General features: G+C 43.2%; 2 protein-coding genes and 1 long non-coding RNA gene across 4 annotated transcripts in view; all 3 read right to left on the bottom strand.

Annotated features, from left to right (window-relative positions):
- fbxo7 (F-box protein 7) overlaps positions 1-18314 on the bottom strand; it is a 101089-nt gene that overhangs the window by 45440 nt on the left and 37335 nt on the right. The gene's annotated exons all lie outside the window — the stretch shown is intronic.
- LOC311252663 lies at positions 1177-2837 on the bottom strand. 2 transcript variants are annotated; one of them, XR_014621559.1, is made up of 5 exons: positions 2758-2837; positions 2461-2575; positions 2308-2384; positions 1324-1374; positions 1177-1235 (listed from the first exon to the last, which is right to left on the bottom strand). It is a non-coding gene; the product is annotated as an uncharacterized lncRNA (long non-coding RNA). The 2 variants fall into 2 exon arrangements; XR_014621560.1 differs by having other exon boundaries at positions 1183-1374.
- On the bottom strand, positions 5238-12910 carry pthlha (parathyroid hormone-like hormone a). The gene is made up of 4 exons (XM_084345337.1): positions 12554-12910; positions 12207-12317; positions 6441-6977; positions 5238-5958 (listed from the first exon to the last, which is right to left on the bottom strand). The coding sequence occupies exons 2-3, from the start codon at positions 12311-12313 to the stop codon at positions 6464-6466; spliced, it is 621 nt and encodes a 206-aa protein (XP_084201463.1). The 5' UTR covers positions 12314-12317; positions 12554-12910; the 3' UTR covers positions 5238-5958; positions 6441-6463.

Raw genomic sequence — 18314 nt, 5'->3', positions numbered from 1 at the left:
GACATTTGGGCTTCAGGGGGGTTTAACACAAAATAACAAAAAACAAAATGGAACTTATTCATCAATAATTAAATTTCACGAAGCCACGCCCCATGTGACCTTATTCTGTAAAAACTGTTCAGTAGTGAACGAGGAGAGAACAAATGTATTGATCCTGTTTGAATTGTGTCATGAATCACACAGATGATGTTTGTCAGTTTGTTGTAATTAAAGTGAAACCTCATGTACTTTTGAACTGCAGTTCTGGTTCTGGTTCAGTTCTGCGAGCTGCTAATATACAGGAGCAGCTCTACAATGTTTAAGTTATGCACGATGTATATCGGACAGATAAATTATCGGCCCAATGATGGAAAATTGACATTACTGGTTATCAGCAGATAAAAACATTACAGCTGATAACACAAGTATGCACCTTTTATAGTTGTTTTGTGAGCAGCCAATAAAAACAGAGAAGAAGAACAAACTCGATGATGTCACGCTCATAACATCAACCTGCTGCAGCTGTGTGGAGCCACACACGTCGTCATGGTGTGGACGTTTCTCTGTGAGGATGCTCTCTACGTCTGAGCCTCTCTCACACTCAGGTGTGCATGAAAAAGCCTTAAAATGTTGGTTTCTTTCATCAGTTATTTTATCGGTGTCAGCATGAGAGTCAGGTAATAATCTGTTATCATATCATGCGTCCCTAGTTTAAGTTCCGGGTTTCGGCGACAATCAACAAGACGACGTCACTAACGACACTGTTGTTGTGTCGTCCTTATAATGACGTATTTTCACAGTCTGATGTTTCAATAGTTTGATGACAAACTGACAAACATCATCTGTGTGATTCATGACACAATTCAAACAGGATCAATACATCATCTGTCTCTCTTCATCACTACCAGACAAACGTTTAATCAAATAAGGTCCATGAAGGAAACCTGACTCCTGCTCTCTATGATTGTCTTCTTACAACGTAAACTAAAATAGAAATCTCGTACTGAACCTTCTGACTTATAAAAACATCAGAAAAGAGATTCAATAAGATCCAGACCATATGTTTATATGCTCCTGATCCTGTGGCTGCTGGGTCCAGGTCTCCGCCCGCCTCTCCCTGACTCTCTGGTTCTGATTGGGTTGGGTGGATTTGAAGGATTGTTGCTGTGCCGCTGCTTGAATCACAACATCACACCGCTGACCAGTGGCGGATTTAAGAAATTTGGGGCCCAAGGCAAAGGCAGGCATGGGGCCCTCTGAAGTGAGAAGACAACACACAAAACAACAGGTCAATTATACAGACACATACGTTTTAACAGAATACACATGTATTATGTGTTTTACCTGTTGTCCCTCTCTTCCTGTCCCTTTTTCACGTTGTCTCTCTCCCTCATTCTGAAAACAAACACACAAACACAGTATCAGGCTCTGACCCAGTGGTGAAGTGTAAGTATATTTACTCAAGTGCTGACTAGACATATTAGGATTTCATGCAACTTCAGTTTTGTCTGCTCCGCTGTATCTCAGAGGCAAATACTGCACTTTCTACTCCACTACTGTACATCATTTACGTTGCTGGTTACATAGTTCAAACCCTTCCTGCCCAGTGAAAACCATGTACCCTCAAAATGATGATTTAATGCTAATATTTGTGATAAACTGAAAGAGTCTTCCTTTGTGGGGCGACTTCTTCAGCCAAAACTCTTTAAAACATCGTCTTGGGCCAGCTGGAAAATACATCATGACAAGACTTCAGTGAAGTTAGTTTTAAGTTGGATATTCGACATTCGCAGCCACTCCAACATTTCAAGTGCACCCGTATTACAGACTTTACAGTAAACACACGGAGGAGACGGCTACAGCGTGTACCCACTTCCTGTTTTCAAAATAAAAATGTGGGATATTTAAAGCAGAGATACTGTGTTTAAAGCTATTGAGAAGCTATTGAGCTAACATGCTAATATTTACATATATCCTAAAAATTAATAAAAAATTATGAACAGAAGTAAAATGTAAAAACAAGAGGTGTATCTCATGCAGCCAGTGGAATAACATGATGCAACACTAGTCGGGCTCCAATGATTTTATTATAACATAAACATGTCCCTTGTTGCTGTTGGCATAAGGGACATTTCCAGGTTTTGTCCATGGACAGACATGAGCCATGGAACCACTGGTCGCAGTCATCACATTGGATCTGTTTAATTGAAAACAAATTATATATTTCATTTTTTTTATTCATTATTATTTGACACCTAAACATTATTATATTTTTTTCATGGCTATATAACAATTCAACATGTCTTTAACTGTTGTTCAGTTACTCACCCATTGTACAATGGCAGCTCCTGGTCCTGGTGGCTTGAAGGTGGCACACATAGCACAGCAATTTTGATCGTCAAAGACTAAAAAAACACTTATTTAATTATATTTACCTCGTATGTATCTTGTTTTTGATTTGTATGCTTAATTAGCCTTTACCTGAGGCCTCCAGGATGTGAAGAGCCAGATCTCTCCTCTCCTCCATTTCTTTTTTTAGATGTGCTGAAGTTCATGTCAGGGACGGCTGGGAAAGCCTTTATCAGGGCTTTTACATCTAAACAACATCAAATGCAGGTACAACAATAATGGGGGGCAGATAATAAACTACATACACTCATGATCGCTATTAAAGAAACTGTTATCTCTAGTCACACTATAATTTGGTTGAAATCAATTCATCTTTCCCAAGAAAAGTTCCTACCTCACATATCATGAAAACAATAGTTTTGTGCTCACCTTTACAACAACGACACCACAGCTGCTTCTTCTTGTTGGAGTGAATGGGACATAACGCCCCCTTTCCACTGGACATCCACCCATTCGTCCTCCATGACATGTGCGCCTCATCATGAAGTTCTCCCTGAATAAAGTTTATATTCATCACTCTCTTTAAATTCAGGTCCCTCGTGTCCAGAGATTATCACACACATTTGCAACAACCCAGTGAATAACCAATGTTTTCATTAATTACAAATACTCATTCATCACCACCATTTTCAGATCAACCCCCAAGATGGAGACACACTGTTCAATTTCAGGAACCGTTTTCAAATCTAAATGAAATTAAAATTAACTTGTTAAGGATACAGTGCAACATCCATGCAGGATACAATGATTGCATCCTGCATGGATTTCAGCTCGTCACACTGACGGAAACAGGAAGACACAGACAGTTACGTCAACACCTAGCAAGATAGAAAAGTTTCTCTCTGTTAGCTCTTACTACAAAACATGTCTTCAGGGACACGCATCAGTTGATAACATTTTGAACTGACATTGCTGCAGATGTAAAAAATGTAGCGTGGGTCATTTTTATAATCTATTTTACAAGTGAAGTCCCAGCAGCTGAGTCAGAGCTTTAAGGTCTGAACATTGAATGCAATTGTATAAATCACTGGCTTTACATCTTTGATCAAGATTTTGACCCATATCATTTTAGAAATGTCATATTTGACCTTTTAGACTTATCTATCCCAGCTGTTGATCATTAAAAGAGCCTTGGCATGTGGCCCATTGAAACACTGTATCCTTAACAACAACACACACATAATACGATTAGCATTCTGCTGCATTTTAGCGAGAGGATTTTAATCAAATCATAATTAATGTGCGCAAATAAGTAATAACTGTATTAACCATAAGTGTATGAGGATTTTTATGGGGCCCTCAGGAACTTGGGGCCCTAGGCAACCGCCTAGTTTTGCCTAATGGTAAGTCCGCCCCTGCCGCTGACACCAGCGCTCGGCTCTCTCTGCTCCATGTCTCTCAGCTCGACGAGCCGCCGCCAAACCAAACTTGTCATGTTGTGAAGCCGCAGCGGTGGGAATTATTTTAATGGCTCGCAGAGCAGCCAAGTCCCTCTGGCCTCGTTCTGCAGCCTGGAGCTGTTGATCACCTCTAATTGAATTCTGGATGGAATTTATGATGAGAGGCGGCAATTTGTTGACACTTTTGCTCTATTGAGTGGAAAGTAGTAATTTTCTTTCCTGCTGTACGTGCAGAAGTTTAGAAAAGCAGCGACAGAAGCCTCGAGTTCGTTCTCAGCTGATGGGGATAATTTCCTGGTGGGCAGCTGATGTTGATCAGACGCTAATTGGACGAACTGAAGAGGTGATGAAAACCTGAAGAAACGCAGCAGAGGAGGGAGACGTGGTGGAGGACGGGAGGCAGTTTAAACTTTATTGTAGCAGAGTTTGAGTCCGTGCTTCATGCGTTTCCTGACGTGACACCAGAGGCCTTCAGCGACTTTTAACTGCAGAATCATCACATTTTAAGTTTCCCTCACTAACAAAATGATCCAGTGATTATTCTGTTTATTACTAATAGTTAATAATAACAGATGACATTAGTAACTGAAGGAATCCTGCTGAGTGATGCTTTTCAGTCTGTTGGAAACATGTTTCAGTCCAGCTTTCGGTTTTTCTTCAGCTTCAGTGGAAACTTTCATGTGTTGAGCTGCTCGTTGACTCACCGTGACTCAGCCTGATGAGACCAGACTGACTCCAGAGAGAGCTGAGCCTGAAGAGAGCGGCTGAGTCCATGTTGGGGTTCGTCTCGCATAGCCAGAGCTCACACAGTTTATAAAGTGTCTCCAACTCAACAACTCACTAAACTGACACATTTGTTAAGGGAGTCTGGGGACAAAGAAGTCGCCTATACTGGTTACTGTTTAGTGTGTTTGTAAAATGTGACATGTTTAGATCAATAAAATGTTTCTTCTTTCATAAATTGAGTGTAAATGGTGAAATCAGTGTAAACAGTGTGTTCAAACAGCTGCTAAATGTTGGCAGGTAAGACTTTAGCACTTTAGACACAGAAGCAGACAGGCTGGTACAGCCATGCTGCCACAAACTGACACTTTTTACAAGGAAACAAACAACTTACTGTTTTCATTTAATGCTGAATTTACAAGAAGGAGACAATGATTCAGAATCTGTCAGAGACAGAGTTTCACTACGTTACAAAGTTTGTTTTAACTCAACAACTCTTAAAATCACCACATTTGTTAAGGGAGTCTGGTGATGATGAGGTTACTGGTTCAATGAAACAGACGGTGTGTTCACAAACATCTGCTGTTAACACTGGCAGGCTAACAGAGACCTAACCTGTCATTTACATCACAGTGTTATAATATATATAATGATATGATATCATCCAGGTTCCTGACGTTATTACCATTAATGGGACATTAAAGACACAGGAGACAGAGAGGAGGATACTGTCAAATGTTTAATCCGTTCAGTACAGGGTGTTCATCTCAGTGCAAGTGCCATAAACAACAATATCGAGCCGTGTTTGGTTTATGTACATATCTGAACTTTGGCATTGAGAAGCAGAGCGGGCCGTGGAGGAAACAGAGTCAGTGAAGGCAGCAGGAGGGTCGAACACAAACGTGAGACAGCAAACGGCTTCGATCGGAGCCGAAAACATCCGAATGAACAGCAGCAGAGAAACAAAAAACTGGACGTCTGAACAGAGCGAAAGGTCAAGAATCAGACTGGAAGATAACACAGAGTGACGACCGTTGTTTTTTTTCTTCATTTCAATCAACCACATGAACAAGTCAATGAACAAATTAATGGTATATATATTTATATTTATATATCTAAAGTGCAATATGGTACAAAAATATAGAAGGTCAGCAGCACCTCGATACATTTACAAAATAAATACACCATTCAGACAAAATAAATTACCGCAAAAAAATCTGACATAACTGGAATAAAAAAGAAAAAAAGCAAGGATTCACAAAGATTAAAATCTGTTGCCTCACAGAGCATCAAATAAGTTTTTTTTTTATCATATTCTGCTATTTATTCTGCTATATTTAGAATATTTACAGACAATAAATATTTTCCAATTTCTTTCCAAACAGTCACTATTACAGGACACTGTAACGTGAGTATTTAGGAGTCCACTCCGACTGTCCGCAGGCTTCTGGAAGACAAACACACGGAGACAACAGTCAGGTCACACGTTTTATATTTCAGCGTGAATTATTTTTTATTTCATATAACAACTTAAATTTAAGTTCAGGTAATTCTGCATAATATTTTCAGTTATGAATAATAATGTTATCCAAGATTCAATGCTAGAAAAGTTTTAAAGGGTGAGTGTGTTTGTTGATTCAGTTTCTTCAGTCATGAAGACAAAGAGAGTTTGATTATTTAGTTTGTTTGTCACTCGCTCATTAACATTCATCCCCAAAACTACAGACTGCTCCTTTAATACTCTTGGAGCACTGGCATCTCTGTACTGAAGTTAGCATAGCTAGTTAGCATGTCTGGAGTATGAATTCCTGAGGACTTGGTTTGTTGGACGTTGAAGAAGCTTTGACTTCAGTAAAAAAGGTTCACCTAAAGATTTCCTGTCTGAAGTCCTGAGTCTACTTTCCATCAGACTGTGAGCTGCAGACTCACCTTTGTCAGAGACTGACAGCGTTTTAAAGCAGCGCCCTCTGCAGGCCGAGCAGAGACCTCCACTCCAGGTGGAGTCCACTGCCTGCCTCGTCCTCCAGCCTCCACCCCAGCGAGCGCGCCCTCCTCTTCCTCTTCTCTCCCTCCCTCCTCTTGCCGGACCTTCCTTTCTTCTTCCTCTTTACTTTCTGCCCGCCGTCTTTGTACGTCTGATTCTTGTTCTGCTCTGTGTCCTGCGGCAGGTTGGTGCCCTCCTCCTCCTCCAGCCTGAAGCTGATGGGGAGGTTCTTGGTTCCTCCGGGGGGTTTAGAGTGCAACGTGCTGCCGGTGGTGCTCAGGTTGATGCCCAGTCCGGCCCCTGGCAGCCCGACGCCGGCGCCGCTGCTGCTCCCCCCTCCGCTGGTGGTCTGGACCGGGAGGTCCCGGACCTCCGCCGTGTGGACTTCGTCCAATAGCTCCTGCAGCCACATGCGCCGTTTAAAGTCCTGCAGCGCCCGGCCTTTGTCGTGCATCAGCTGAGCGTGAGTCACAGACCGCTTTCTGCAAACAATCACACAAAATATTTGTTTGAGGGATTTTTCTTTCACTTCACAATGTTCATACATTTACTTCCTGTTGGGAGAACTGAGTAAAAGTGTGTCAAAATACTTCTTCACAATTTAAATGTTCTGTTTGTTCCTTGTGACAGAACTTTACACCAAACATCATTCACGTCTGACACATGACATCGTGTGACATCGGCCTCCAGCTGACACAGAGACGGAACAAGAACATTTTTGATTCAATAAAAGTTTAAATATACGTCTTCACACATAAAAATCTTGAAATCTAATAACAAAACTGACTTTTGTTGCTCGTGACAGAACTTTACACCAAACTTCATTGACTTTTCAACAATTTTAGATGTTTTGGCGTCGACGTTTCTTTGGACAGAAACTTAATGCATCAACCTTCTGTTGAGAGAGAAACTGGTGCTTAAAAGTAGATTTCTAATTAAATAAAATAGTTTAAAAACACATTTAAAAGTAAATGTCTTTGCACCAAACTTCACTGACATTTTTAAAGATCTTTTTGAAACCTTGCGCCTCATAATAAACTGCTTTGAATAAATTCATGTTGCTGATGTCATAATAAAGAGTATTCACTCTTTTGGGCTCTGGGACGTCCAGCGGACCAGCAGAGGGCAGCATCAGCACAGGAATGAGAGCGAAGGCTTCAACAGACCAGCAGTTTTCCAATAACTCGCCGCTGCATCCGATCAGTGAACTGAGATGATTCATTGAACCGCAGGAGCTGAATTTGTTCCCAGGGTCGTTAAAGCTGATACCAAAGATCTCCACCCTGCACGAGGAGGTCCAGATGAGTTTCTCCTCTTTTCCTTTTCACGTTAAAGTTGCCAGATTTCCCTTCGATTGTTCATTCATACAATCTGCGGCCCGTCACTTTTCATTAGTCTGGATGTTAACGTGGAGCTCAGACTCGGAGGGATCGATCTGGAAGCACAAGTGCTCCAAGATGAAAATAAAAATAATTTGTGTGGACAAACTCCTCCACAAGGTTTCTGAGAAGAGTTCAAGCATCAAATACTCATCTGCTAAATATGTTTCAGTATTTACAGAATGAAAACTCTTCACAAAGGGCAGCGATGGAATGTAACTAAGTACTTTTACTTAAGTATTTTGTTGAATTTCTCCCACACGGGATCAATAAAGGCACATATCTTATTCTGCTTTACTTTAATACTGTACTGCTACTTTATATTTCCACTACATTTATTTGATTACTTTAGTTACAAGTTACTTTACAGATTACATGCTGCGTCAGAGCCAAAGTAGCACAAACATTTTTAAATTAATAAATTTTATCTGGAATCAAATAGAATAAATAAAAAACTGTAATCAGAATGAAAAATAAATAAATATTTCAATAAATGCACCGAACATAATACTTAAAATAAATATAGGCATTTAATCACTTCCTGTTTGTTTTACCATTTGTTTATTTGTAAATTAATTTATATATTCATTCATTGATTTTTGGAGACAAATGCAGAAATAAGTACAGGAATAAATGTAGATTTAAAAATGAATAACTAAAAACATAAACATAAAATATAAGACTTTTACTTGAGTACTATTCATATGAGGGACTTTCACTTTTCCCAGAGAAATATTTTAACTGTATCTTTAAGCTTTACATCAGTGACGATCATCAGTTAAGTGGCCTCCTCACTTCACATCAGGTGTAATCGTTCTTTGTGTGTTTACAGCTGTGGCTCCGCCTCCCTTCACTCCAACACCAAGGTGATTTTGACCGACAGCATTTGTTTTCTACGCAGTAGATCTCGCAGTAATATCTGTATGAATTTGTTTGGTCGTGATAATCGTCCAGTAAAAATCTGCAATCATAACTGAGATCCATATTACTTGTTTTATCACAGTCAGCACAATAAAAAGCACTTTGTCACGGTCACTATGCAGATAAAACAAACACTCCGTGGCTGAGTTTCCACCAAACCTCATTGAAATGTCTAAATATTTTGAGCTGTGACACCATCAGCACCACCTGCAGGTGAACGGCCACGAAGTATTACATGTTGAGTCTGCAGTTTATAAAGTACATGATAAGACAACAGAAATCCTGTTGTTTCGAGTGAGGGGATGAAAACTTGACAAGGCCCCAGCGAGATTTGAACTCGCGACCCCTGGTTTACAAGACCAGTGCTCTAACCCCTGAGCTATGGAGCCTGGAGCTGCCTGGGCCACACCCATAACACACTGCACTGCTGTACAGGAATCAGTACAGACAGCCGTCACTGATTCATACTGCAAAACAACAGCAGGAGGTGAGAAATCTGCTCAGGCAGAAAAGCAGCACCGAGACAGATTCAAACTCACAACCTCGGGTTTTTAAAGCAGGACTGTATCTCCTGGTCTGTGGCGCTACAGCAAGGAACCGCCACACGGTGGTGCTGTCTGCACAGAAACCCAAAGACAACGCTCAGCACTTGGCTGAACTTTACACCAAACTTCATTGATATTTGTTGTGTTTTTGAGACGTCAGGATGGACTTCTGATTAATGAACCTGCAGCGACAGAACAAACCGCACTGGAAACGAGCACCGAGCTGCTTGGTGGCAGATTTAATATGATTAATTTGAGTGTGATTAAAACAACACTCAATCAAAAGTGTTAGGGCATGAAAGACGCAGCAGAGCAGCTCCATCAGCTCCATCAGCTCCATCAGCGCTGATCCTGTCCAGATGGGACCACCTGTTATCTTTCCTGATGCAGTCGGAGCAGCACAAGGATTCGGGCTTTGCTTTGCCGCGGTGTCGCGTTACTCAGACTCTGAACTCTTAGACAAACATGGAGGCAGAGGGCACGGCTCGAAGCCTGGGAACCAGCGAGCGCCAACGCCGGCCAAACACTTCAGGTGTCTGAGCACACAAACACGCCGACTTCAATGGGAGATAGCGGCGGCTGATTAGAGCTCAGCGCCGCCCTTCTGCTGTCAGGCTGCTTCCCATGATGCACCACTGAACTTCGCACAAATCAGTTACAGTTTGATTTGGATTCAGTCGTGGAGGTTTTGCAGCAACATCAAGACTAAAATCTGAAACCACACGGACCAAATGTGATGAAACCACATGGACAAATAAGAAAGGACTTTCTCTTCTGATTCAGCTCCCCCAGGGTCACCGTGTGTTTTCCTGCTGAATAATAATAATATCCTGAACAAAACTCGCCTCCCAAACACAGAGGGAGCCCCTGAGACAGCCAGTGTTTATATGCATACAGATATTTCCTGTAAATCTCAGGTCTGAAGAGAAAAAGCCTGCGAGCACAGCGGCTGTGAAACTGATCCGGTCCTGTTTCTACCTTTAATAACGCTCACATCAAACAGCTTCCAGCCGAGGGGAGGAGGAGGAAAATGGCCCTGAAACATCCTGAGGTGGCAGCGCTCCAGCGCTCGCCGTCCCACCTGAGCCTAATTGTTTCTCTCTGCAGGAGAACAACGGAAGAAGGAAAACCAGCAGTGTGACGGATCACTGGAGGCTCCTTACTGCCGCGAGAGGACAGAAATATGAGATGAAAACTCGTAAAAAACTGAACTATGAGATTATGAGACGTGTTGACATTTGATCTCATAATTCTGATTTTTAATCTCAATCTTTTTTTGTCTTTAATCGGCAGCATTGGGCTTCCATAGCCTCTGATATGGACTCCCACCTCCTGTCAGGGTGAACTGGGACTGTCTGTTGGTCATTTGAGCCACAGCTTGGTTCATGTTCACGAGACCTGACAAACTGGACAGGAAGGGGAGAGGGTCGACCTCGGGCACAAATATTTAACAGTTCACCTCCTCGGGCGTCTAAAAATCACACCTCATGTGTTTGAGGCATCATTGCAACAGATGATTTTTTAAATCAACATCAGCATCGGCCCCAAAAACTGAGGACAAAATTAGGACAGTTTCATTCAGGCAGCGTCCTCGCAGAAGAAAAAATGTATAAATTACTCAAAGTTTCCAGATAGAAACGCTTTGGAATCAGAGAGCTGGAGCTGACGGACGACCTGCATCATCAAAACTGTGAAAAATGTCCTTCAGGACATCTCAGAAGTCTAACGTCCTGTTTGTTTGGCCAAAACATTTAGTTTACTGTCATGGAAGAACAAGAAAAGCAGCAAGTCTTCACTTCAAATCTTTAAAATCTTCATCAGATTGATTTTTTAGGATGGACTAATGGTTGCAGCTTTGTTTGTGTTGGACTACTTTCAGGTGATTCCCAGAGTTTGGGAGCTCTAACATCATTTTCTGGTCTAAATTCAACTGAATCTAATTTAAGAGCCTGAAATCTGCGTCCTGTTTGTGACGAGGCCACAGCAGCAGATGAAGGCGGGTCGGAGGTCGCCGGCTTCCACCGCTGTGTGATTCTCAACCTCGCGCTTTTCATCGCAACCCGTGTTTTCCTTTCCTGCCCCGAAAATCCTATTAAGTTCATATCACACAACGGCTGTAGCTCCATTTCCCCTGACATAAGCAGAACAGGCCCCACACACACACACACACACACACACACACACACACACACACAACCCGTTAAACCTGGACGACACACGGTTTGAATCACTTTAAAGACTCGACTCTCCAGAACTTCCAGCGCCGCCACCAAAATGCATTTCAGATGTGGAGTCTCTCCCCGGAGAGGCCGGACTCTCCCTCAGACTGTTTACAGCAGCATCTCCACCGCTTCAGTAAAACTCGTTCCATCTCAGAGATATCATCTGTGCACGGCTCTCAGACTGCGTTCAGCAACTTGAAAGAACATTTATTCTGTTTGGCATCGGACACCTCAGCAGGGGCAGCAGGTTTGGTTTGGTCCGCGGCCGAGCCGAACATCAGCATTATTCACTTCCCTCCGTCGCAAAGTGTTTGCGGAGGGATGGACGGCGTCGGCAGAGGACCGAGCGTCTGAGAGCCTCGGAGGCCGCGGAGCTGCCGGGAGTTTATCACACGGAGACGGTTTCTGCTTTATGTAAACACGCAGGTGGGCGAGGGCTAACTAAACACTTTCAGCACGTTTCACATATGAACACATTTTCCAGCCTCTGCTCGCCCACCACGTCGGGGGGGGGGGAGAAATGTGCAAATATGGGAAAAAAGATTATCTGGAGGTTTATTCCACTCCAGCTCCCCTCAGGTCTGGACTGAGCAGCACAGACTGAAGAGGGAAAAGGCTGAAAAGTGTCCAGAAATCAGACTTACATTCTGCTGCTCAGGGCATCAATGGGCCGTCCGTAGTGCGGCACCGGAGAGCAGAGGAGGAAGAGAGCGAAGCACCAGCGCTGCAGGACTCTCCTGGAGCAGAACATCTTTCTGTGGACAAACAAACACAGGAACATTTATCTTCACATGCGTCTCGCAGCGTCTGCCTCTAAACCCGCCCGCTCAAACAGTTTCTCTGTGGCTTGTTGAAATGATTAACGCTGCTTCACATGAGATGAAACCAGTCGAGCGTGTTTCACAGAGTGGAGCCACAACAAAGCTGAAATTAAACACAGCAACACAAAAGGAAGGAGGTGAAGAAGAATAAGAGTTACTGGGAAACTTACTTTCCCACAGCAGTGTCTGTCCCGCACGGAGAAAAGATAAAGGAAGAAAAATAAGTCACTTATGTCCTTTCTCAAACTTTCCAGTCAGACTTTCCAACACAAATCCAGGTGATGACACCTTGGGGAGCGGAAAGAAAAAATCCCCACAAGCCAAAAGACATCCAGGAGCTCGTCTTCACTGCTCTAACTTATGTTCCTCAGTTTACAAACTCCTCAAAGTGAAGAAGAAGAAGTCCGGCTGCGGCTCCAGCAGTCGTCCAGGTGTCCCGCGGTTAAAGGTGAGTGTCAGAGCGACGAGCTGAGGCTGCACTGCTGCTGCTGCGACTGCTGCAGGTCGATCTGATGGGAGCGTTTGCTGCATGCTGCCTGAGTGCCTGAGAAGGTCAGAGGCGAAGGGAAGGGGAGGACTTCTTAACAGAGAGGAGGGCCTCCATCATGTCTCAGCCCACCGACTGTGGACGAGTCAGACAGGAAGGTGGCACTCGAGCAGCACAGAGAGTCAGCTGAGCCACAGCTGCAGCTACGGAGGACGCTCAGTGCCAGAAAACACTGAGAAGTCACTCATCACCAAAGACTAAGACAACAAAACAGAAACAAACACAACAACAACACAAACACTGAGAGCGGTTCTGACCCAGCTGGAAGATCTACGAGGGCTCGTTAGTGCCAAGAATCCTCTGTGTTCTCATGTAACAGCTGTGTTGAATCATTTTACATTTTTGTTCTCATTGTTTTTCTTTTAAAATGTTTTTGGCTGTTATATAAAGAAGTTTGTGTATTAAAAGTCACAAACAGGCTAAAATTAGTAACATTCATTTAAATCAGGAACTGGCTGTTTAATGAGCACCAGCCCCGACGGATGTAGTTATAATGTGAGCTCTGTCTCTACAGTAACTAACTCTAACTAACGCTAAGGAGGAGAAAGATGGAGAACGGCTGCTGAGAGAAATACTGACGTTTGGTTTTACATCCGACCTGAGCGATCCGATCACAACTGGTCATTTCACAGCTGACATTAAACGCGTCTCGACACGTGTTTTGAGCGACCACCTAATATCAGATGTCACTGAAACTAACCCGTCCATCACTGAGACAAACAGACTCCATGTTTCTGCTCAAAGACAGAAAGAAGTTCATGTAGAACATTTGCTGAATTTACAAGAAGGAACAAATAAGTCAGAATCAGTCAGAGACAGAGTTTCACACAGTTTATAAAGTGTCTCCAACTCAACAACTCACTAAACTGACACATTTGTTAAGGGAGTCTGGTGCTGTTGTTACTGATCACAGTGACGGCGCAGCTCAGAGACATGGTCACTAAAATCAGTGATGAAATGTAACTAAGTATATTTACTCAAGTACTGTACAATGATGACGTATTGTACGTATTGTACAATATTACACTTTTTACTCCACTACATTTATTTGATTACTTTAGCTACTAGTTACTTGCAGATTACATGCTGCATCAGAGCACATTTTTTATTAAATGTATTTTACCTACAGTCATCAGAACAATGCTGAATATTGGATCGTATAATCACTCAGGTCGATAATCAGTCCACTACTTTCACCAAAGTAATATTAACACAATATCTTGACTTTTCTTTCTCACAAGTAATGAATTATTCTCTGTTCTTGTTTAATTTGCCTGATTTGAATATAACAAACTCAAACACTGAACCCGACTCTGTCGTCTCGGACGCTCTCGCCGCAGTAAGTCTGGGAGGTATTTCCTGTGTGAGTGATGCACTCCGACAGCTGGTTGTAGTCTGCGTCACAACACTGACTCTGGGCCATCGCTGGCCTTTATCCGCCCACCGCCGACCTGAGCGGTCAGGTGGTCTGTTCAGGTATAACGCTCGGCCTGCGGACACGAAGCTGACATCTGAGCGGAGGTGATGAGGTCTGGCAGGCTGAACTCTGACCTGTCACGACGTTTCCAAACTATGAGACTCGGGAACATTTCTGTTCCTGTGAAACGTTCACACAACCGCTTCTGATCTTCTGAAACAGTCAAGTTACTTCCAAAATGTAATGCATTACATTTAACTAGTTACTAGTTACTAGTTACTAGTACTAGAACAAATATCTTACTTTACAATACTGCAGTCCGTGTAGAGTAATGCATTACTAACAGTGTCGGTAAAAGTACCCAACAGTACAATAATAGAGTATAAAGTAAAGATACAGTGTTAAAATATTACTTTGGTAAAAGTGAGTCACCCACATGAATAGTACTCGAGTAAAAGTCTGAAAGTATCTGATATTAAATGTACTTAAATACCAAGCGTAAAGGAAATTACACATGAGGTCACATGTATGTATGAAGTGTGTACAGCGGGTACAATATTCAGCTTTATCTAAATTATTAGAATCAGTTTCTTTTTATTTAATTACAGATAAATAAATTTAGAAATGTGATACTTTGGTAACTAGTAACTTAGGTTGTAGTAAAAAGTACAATATTTGCCAAAGTGTAGTCGAGTGGAAGTATAAAGTAGCAGAAAATGAAAATACTTCGTGAAGTACAAGTACCTCACAATGGAACGGAAGTACAGTACTTGAGTAAATGTACTTAGTTACTTCCCATCACTGGTGGGTTTTTCTACATTGTTTAGGCAGCTGAGTGATTGACAGGACCCGGTTCTGGGACAGGAAGTGATTAGTTATCGTTCATGTTGAGGCTGAATTAAACCACAGAAGAAGAGTTCAGCTGAACTCCTTCTAGCAGCAGAGTGAGAGGTCACATCAGAGCAGAGACGTGTTGGTGGTCTGCAGCTGAGACCAGATCAGATCAGACTGCTGCGATCACATGTAACGATCTGCAGCAGCAGCAGTTCAGTTCGTTAAACAGAGATGAGCGTGTCACTGCTGAGCTCAGAGGAAGATGTGCATCATGAACGCTTCACCTCGTCTGATGTGCGGACGGTGGAAAAATGTTTCTACAGTGGTTGAAATAATCTGAGTGGACGACGGCAGATTAAAAGTGTGTATGTGGACCCGCTGTGTTTCCAGCTAACAGGCAGTTTACAGCTCATCTGCTGGATCCTTTCTGCTTTAAAAGATCAGGCCAGAGAAAGAATTATATATTTCAGTGTGTTCAGACTCCTGTAGATCAATAACTGAGGCACTGACAGAGCAAAGCATTCAGCCTGTCTGTACTCCAAAGGGTGCAGATGTTTTAGGATGATTTTATTTACACTTCCAGGATTAAGATGAAGTTAAAGCTTCTGTATGCAGGATTTTAAAGTGTGTGACTTTGGTGACTCCTACTGGTGGAAGCAAAAACGACAGAAAACTGCACCGACTTTCTTCAGTAGGGTCCAATTGTGTTCTAAACAAACGTAATCCTTCAGAATAATGTGAGAAATAATCCCACAAAAACACGTTCAGAGGAAGAATCTGAGTTTCCTGAGTGAACCTCCACACGGAGCCGTCAGTCCGTCCTGACGACGCAGACAAACACCGCGGGCAGCAGCGCCATCGCCTCCACCGCTCTGACTGACACGTGTTGAAATATCAGCAATGTGTTCCAGCTGTCGCCTCCGACAATTAAAAACAGACACACACACACACACACACACACACACACTCTTATCTGTCAGGCAGAAATCTGTGTGGAAATCATTTGTGGGAAAATGTTTACACAGCATGTGGCACCAGCGTGTCACAAGTTTGGAGATTTACGTGTGGTTGTGTTTTTATCCCCGTTGTGTGTGCGGACCGACTTTAAGAACAACACACACATGATTAATGTCACTGACATTTCAGCCAGTGGACTTCTTTGTGATGTCGACTTCACACAAAGACTTTCTCTTTGCTCTCTCTGTTGAATGTTAAACAATGACTGATTGAGTTGTTTTAAACTGCACAAACACTCGGCGATCTCCATCCAAACCAGGGCGTACCTGAGTGTCGATCTAACAAACACACAAGTTATAATTATTTGTGTTTCCCACAACATCATTTAAACGTGTACCAACAACATGTGTGGTTTGTGTAACACTTAAACGCCAAATGCTGCGATTAAGAGCGCTTAAAAACTAGTTAGTTACCAGAGAGAGAAGTCTAAACAGATCAGCAAACATGACGGACGGACTGGAGACGTCAGTACGACTAAACTTCACCAAAACAACTGAAGGAGACATGAAAAGGCAAATAAACCAAGCTGGGAAACAGAAACAATGAGCTGAAAGACTAAAAGCTGGGGTAGAGCGAGTACTCGGCTATTACAAGTATCTGGGACGGACGACTCCGCCCACTCCGAATACAGCCTGTTGAGTTCAGCAGTGGTTGATGATAAGCAACACGTCCTACGGAGGAGCGTCAGGGCCTCGGTAAAGAAAGAGTTATGACTTTGTTCCTTACAGTTCTCAGTTTCCTCTGAATTCAGAGAAAAACAGTCCAATTCTTTTTGCAGGGGCTAATAACTCACTCGAGGCAGCGCTGTAGCTGCTGGAGGTCTGTGAGGTCATTAAAAACCTTTTTCGCTGCGTTTCGTCCATCAGCTTTTGAAAAACACGCACAAATACAGACGTCCGTATCCGTAAACTGAATACGGATAAATATGGATGAAGTGATCGCAGTGAGCGGACAGAGGGCGCCGTCTGTATCTGAGTGTAGATCGATCTGACGCTGAGCATTGTGGTCGACTGTGGCCTTTTGATTCGTCGGTGATTTTGGCGCAGCAGCTGCTCACTGAAGGTCTCCGTATGAACATGAAAGGAAACAATGAAGACATTATTTGCTGAACATGGAGGCTGTCAACATGAAGCCTGGACGTGGTGATGCAACAAGCCTCTTTTCATTCATTAGCATCATGAACAGAGTCCATTGTTCCTTCCAGGTCACATTTTGATGGTGAATGATTGGTGCCAGGGAGAATCATGGGAGTAGTTTTCCCCCCAGTTTGTCTGCAAATTAGTCAAGTTCCTTCCAGTTTATGAGCTCCTCTGGTTGGAGCGGGTTCAGGAACACAGAGTCCGGGCAGATCTTTTGGGAACAAAAGGAGGAGTGTCGGGATCGGCGGTGGGAGCGACTACCTGTCGTCGTCCCTCCCACCTCCTCGGACGCCCCCTCGCGCCGCTCGCTCGGCTGGAAAGAAAGATCTCATGTGCTTCTTCTGTGAGAGCCGCTTTACCTGCACGTAAACAGGTACGAGAAAAAAAGTCTTTTCCTGGCAGCGGGCAGCTTGTGGGGTCCGAGCCAGGAAAGCTGTTTTAGATTCATAGAAAATTGCTGCGTCTTGGCAGAGCACGACATGCACAAAACAAATGTCCGCTTTTAATCTTTGCGACCGCACCCCCCGCCTCTCCTGCCTCGGCTTTTAAAAACAATTCTCCTCACAAAGGCCCGTACTGTTAGTGCCCCCCCCAGGGGTCCTGACTCCGTCCTGAGGCCCCCCCACCGCTCTGATAGGACGTTAACCCCGTCGGGTCACAGCTTCCACCAGCCAATCACTTCTCACTGTCAGGAAATAAGATGACAAACCTGCTGCTCAGTGCAAAAAATGCTTCTTTAAAGGAGCAGTTCACCCAAAAACTCAGTCATCATCTCCTCCTGATGATATAAAGTCAGGCTCAGCCATCGTCTCCTCCTGATGATATAAAGTCAGGCTCAGTCATCGTCTCCTCCTGATGATATAAAGTCAGGCTCAGCCATCGTCTCCTCCTGATGATATAAAGTCAGGCTCAGTCATCGTCTCCTCCTGATGATATAAAGTCAGGCTCAGTCATCGTCTCCTCCTGATGATATAAAG

The sequence above is a fragment of the Pagrus pagrus genome (genome assembly GCF_965226575.1).
Source record: "Pagrus pagrus genome assembly, chromosome: 23".
NCBI classification, from domain to species: Eukaryota; Metazoa; Chordata; class Actinopteri; order Spariformes; family Sparidae; genus Pagrus; species Pagrus pagrus.
Note: the sequence above shows the minus strand (reverse complement) of the source record. Positions and strands in the feature narration are given on the sequence as shown.

Bases quoted from the DNA above. Each gene is read 5' to 3' on its own strand.
- pthlha (XM_084345337.1), bottom strand. From the start codon at position 12,313: ATGTTCTGCTCCAGGAGAGTCCTGCAGCGCTGGTGCTTCGCTCTCTTC. The intron at 6,978-12,206 runs GTAAGTCTGATT...GATTGTTTGCAG, and splicing joins GATGCCCTGAGCAGCAGAAT to AAAGCGGTCTGTGACTCACG.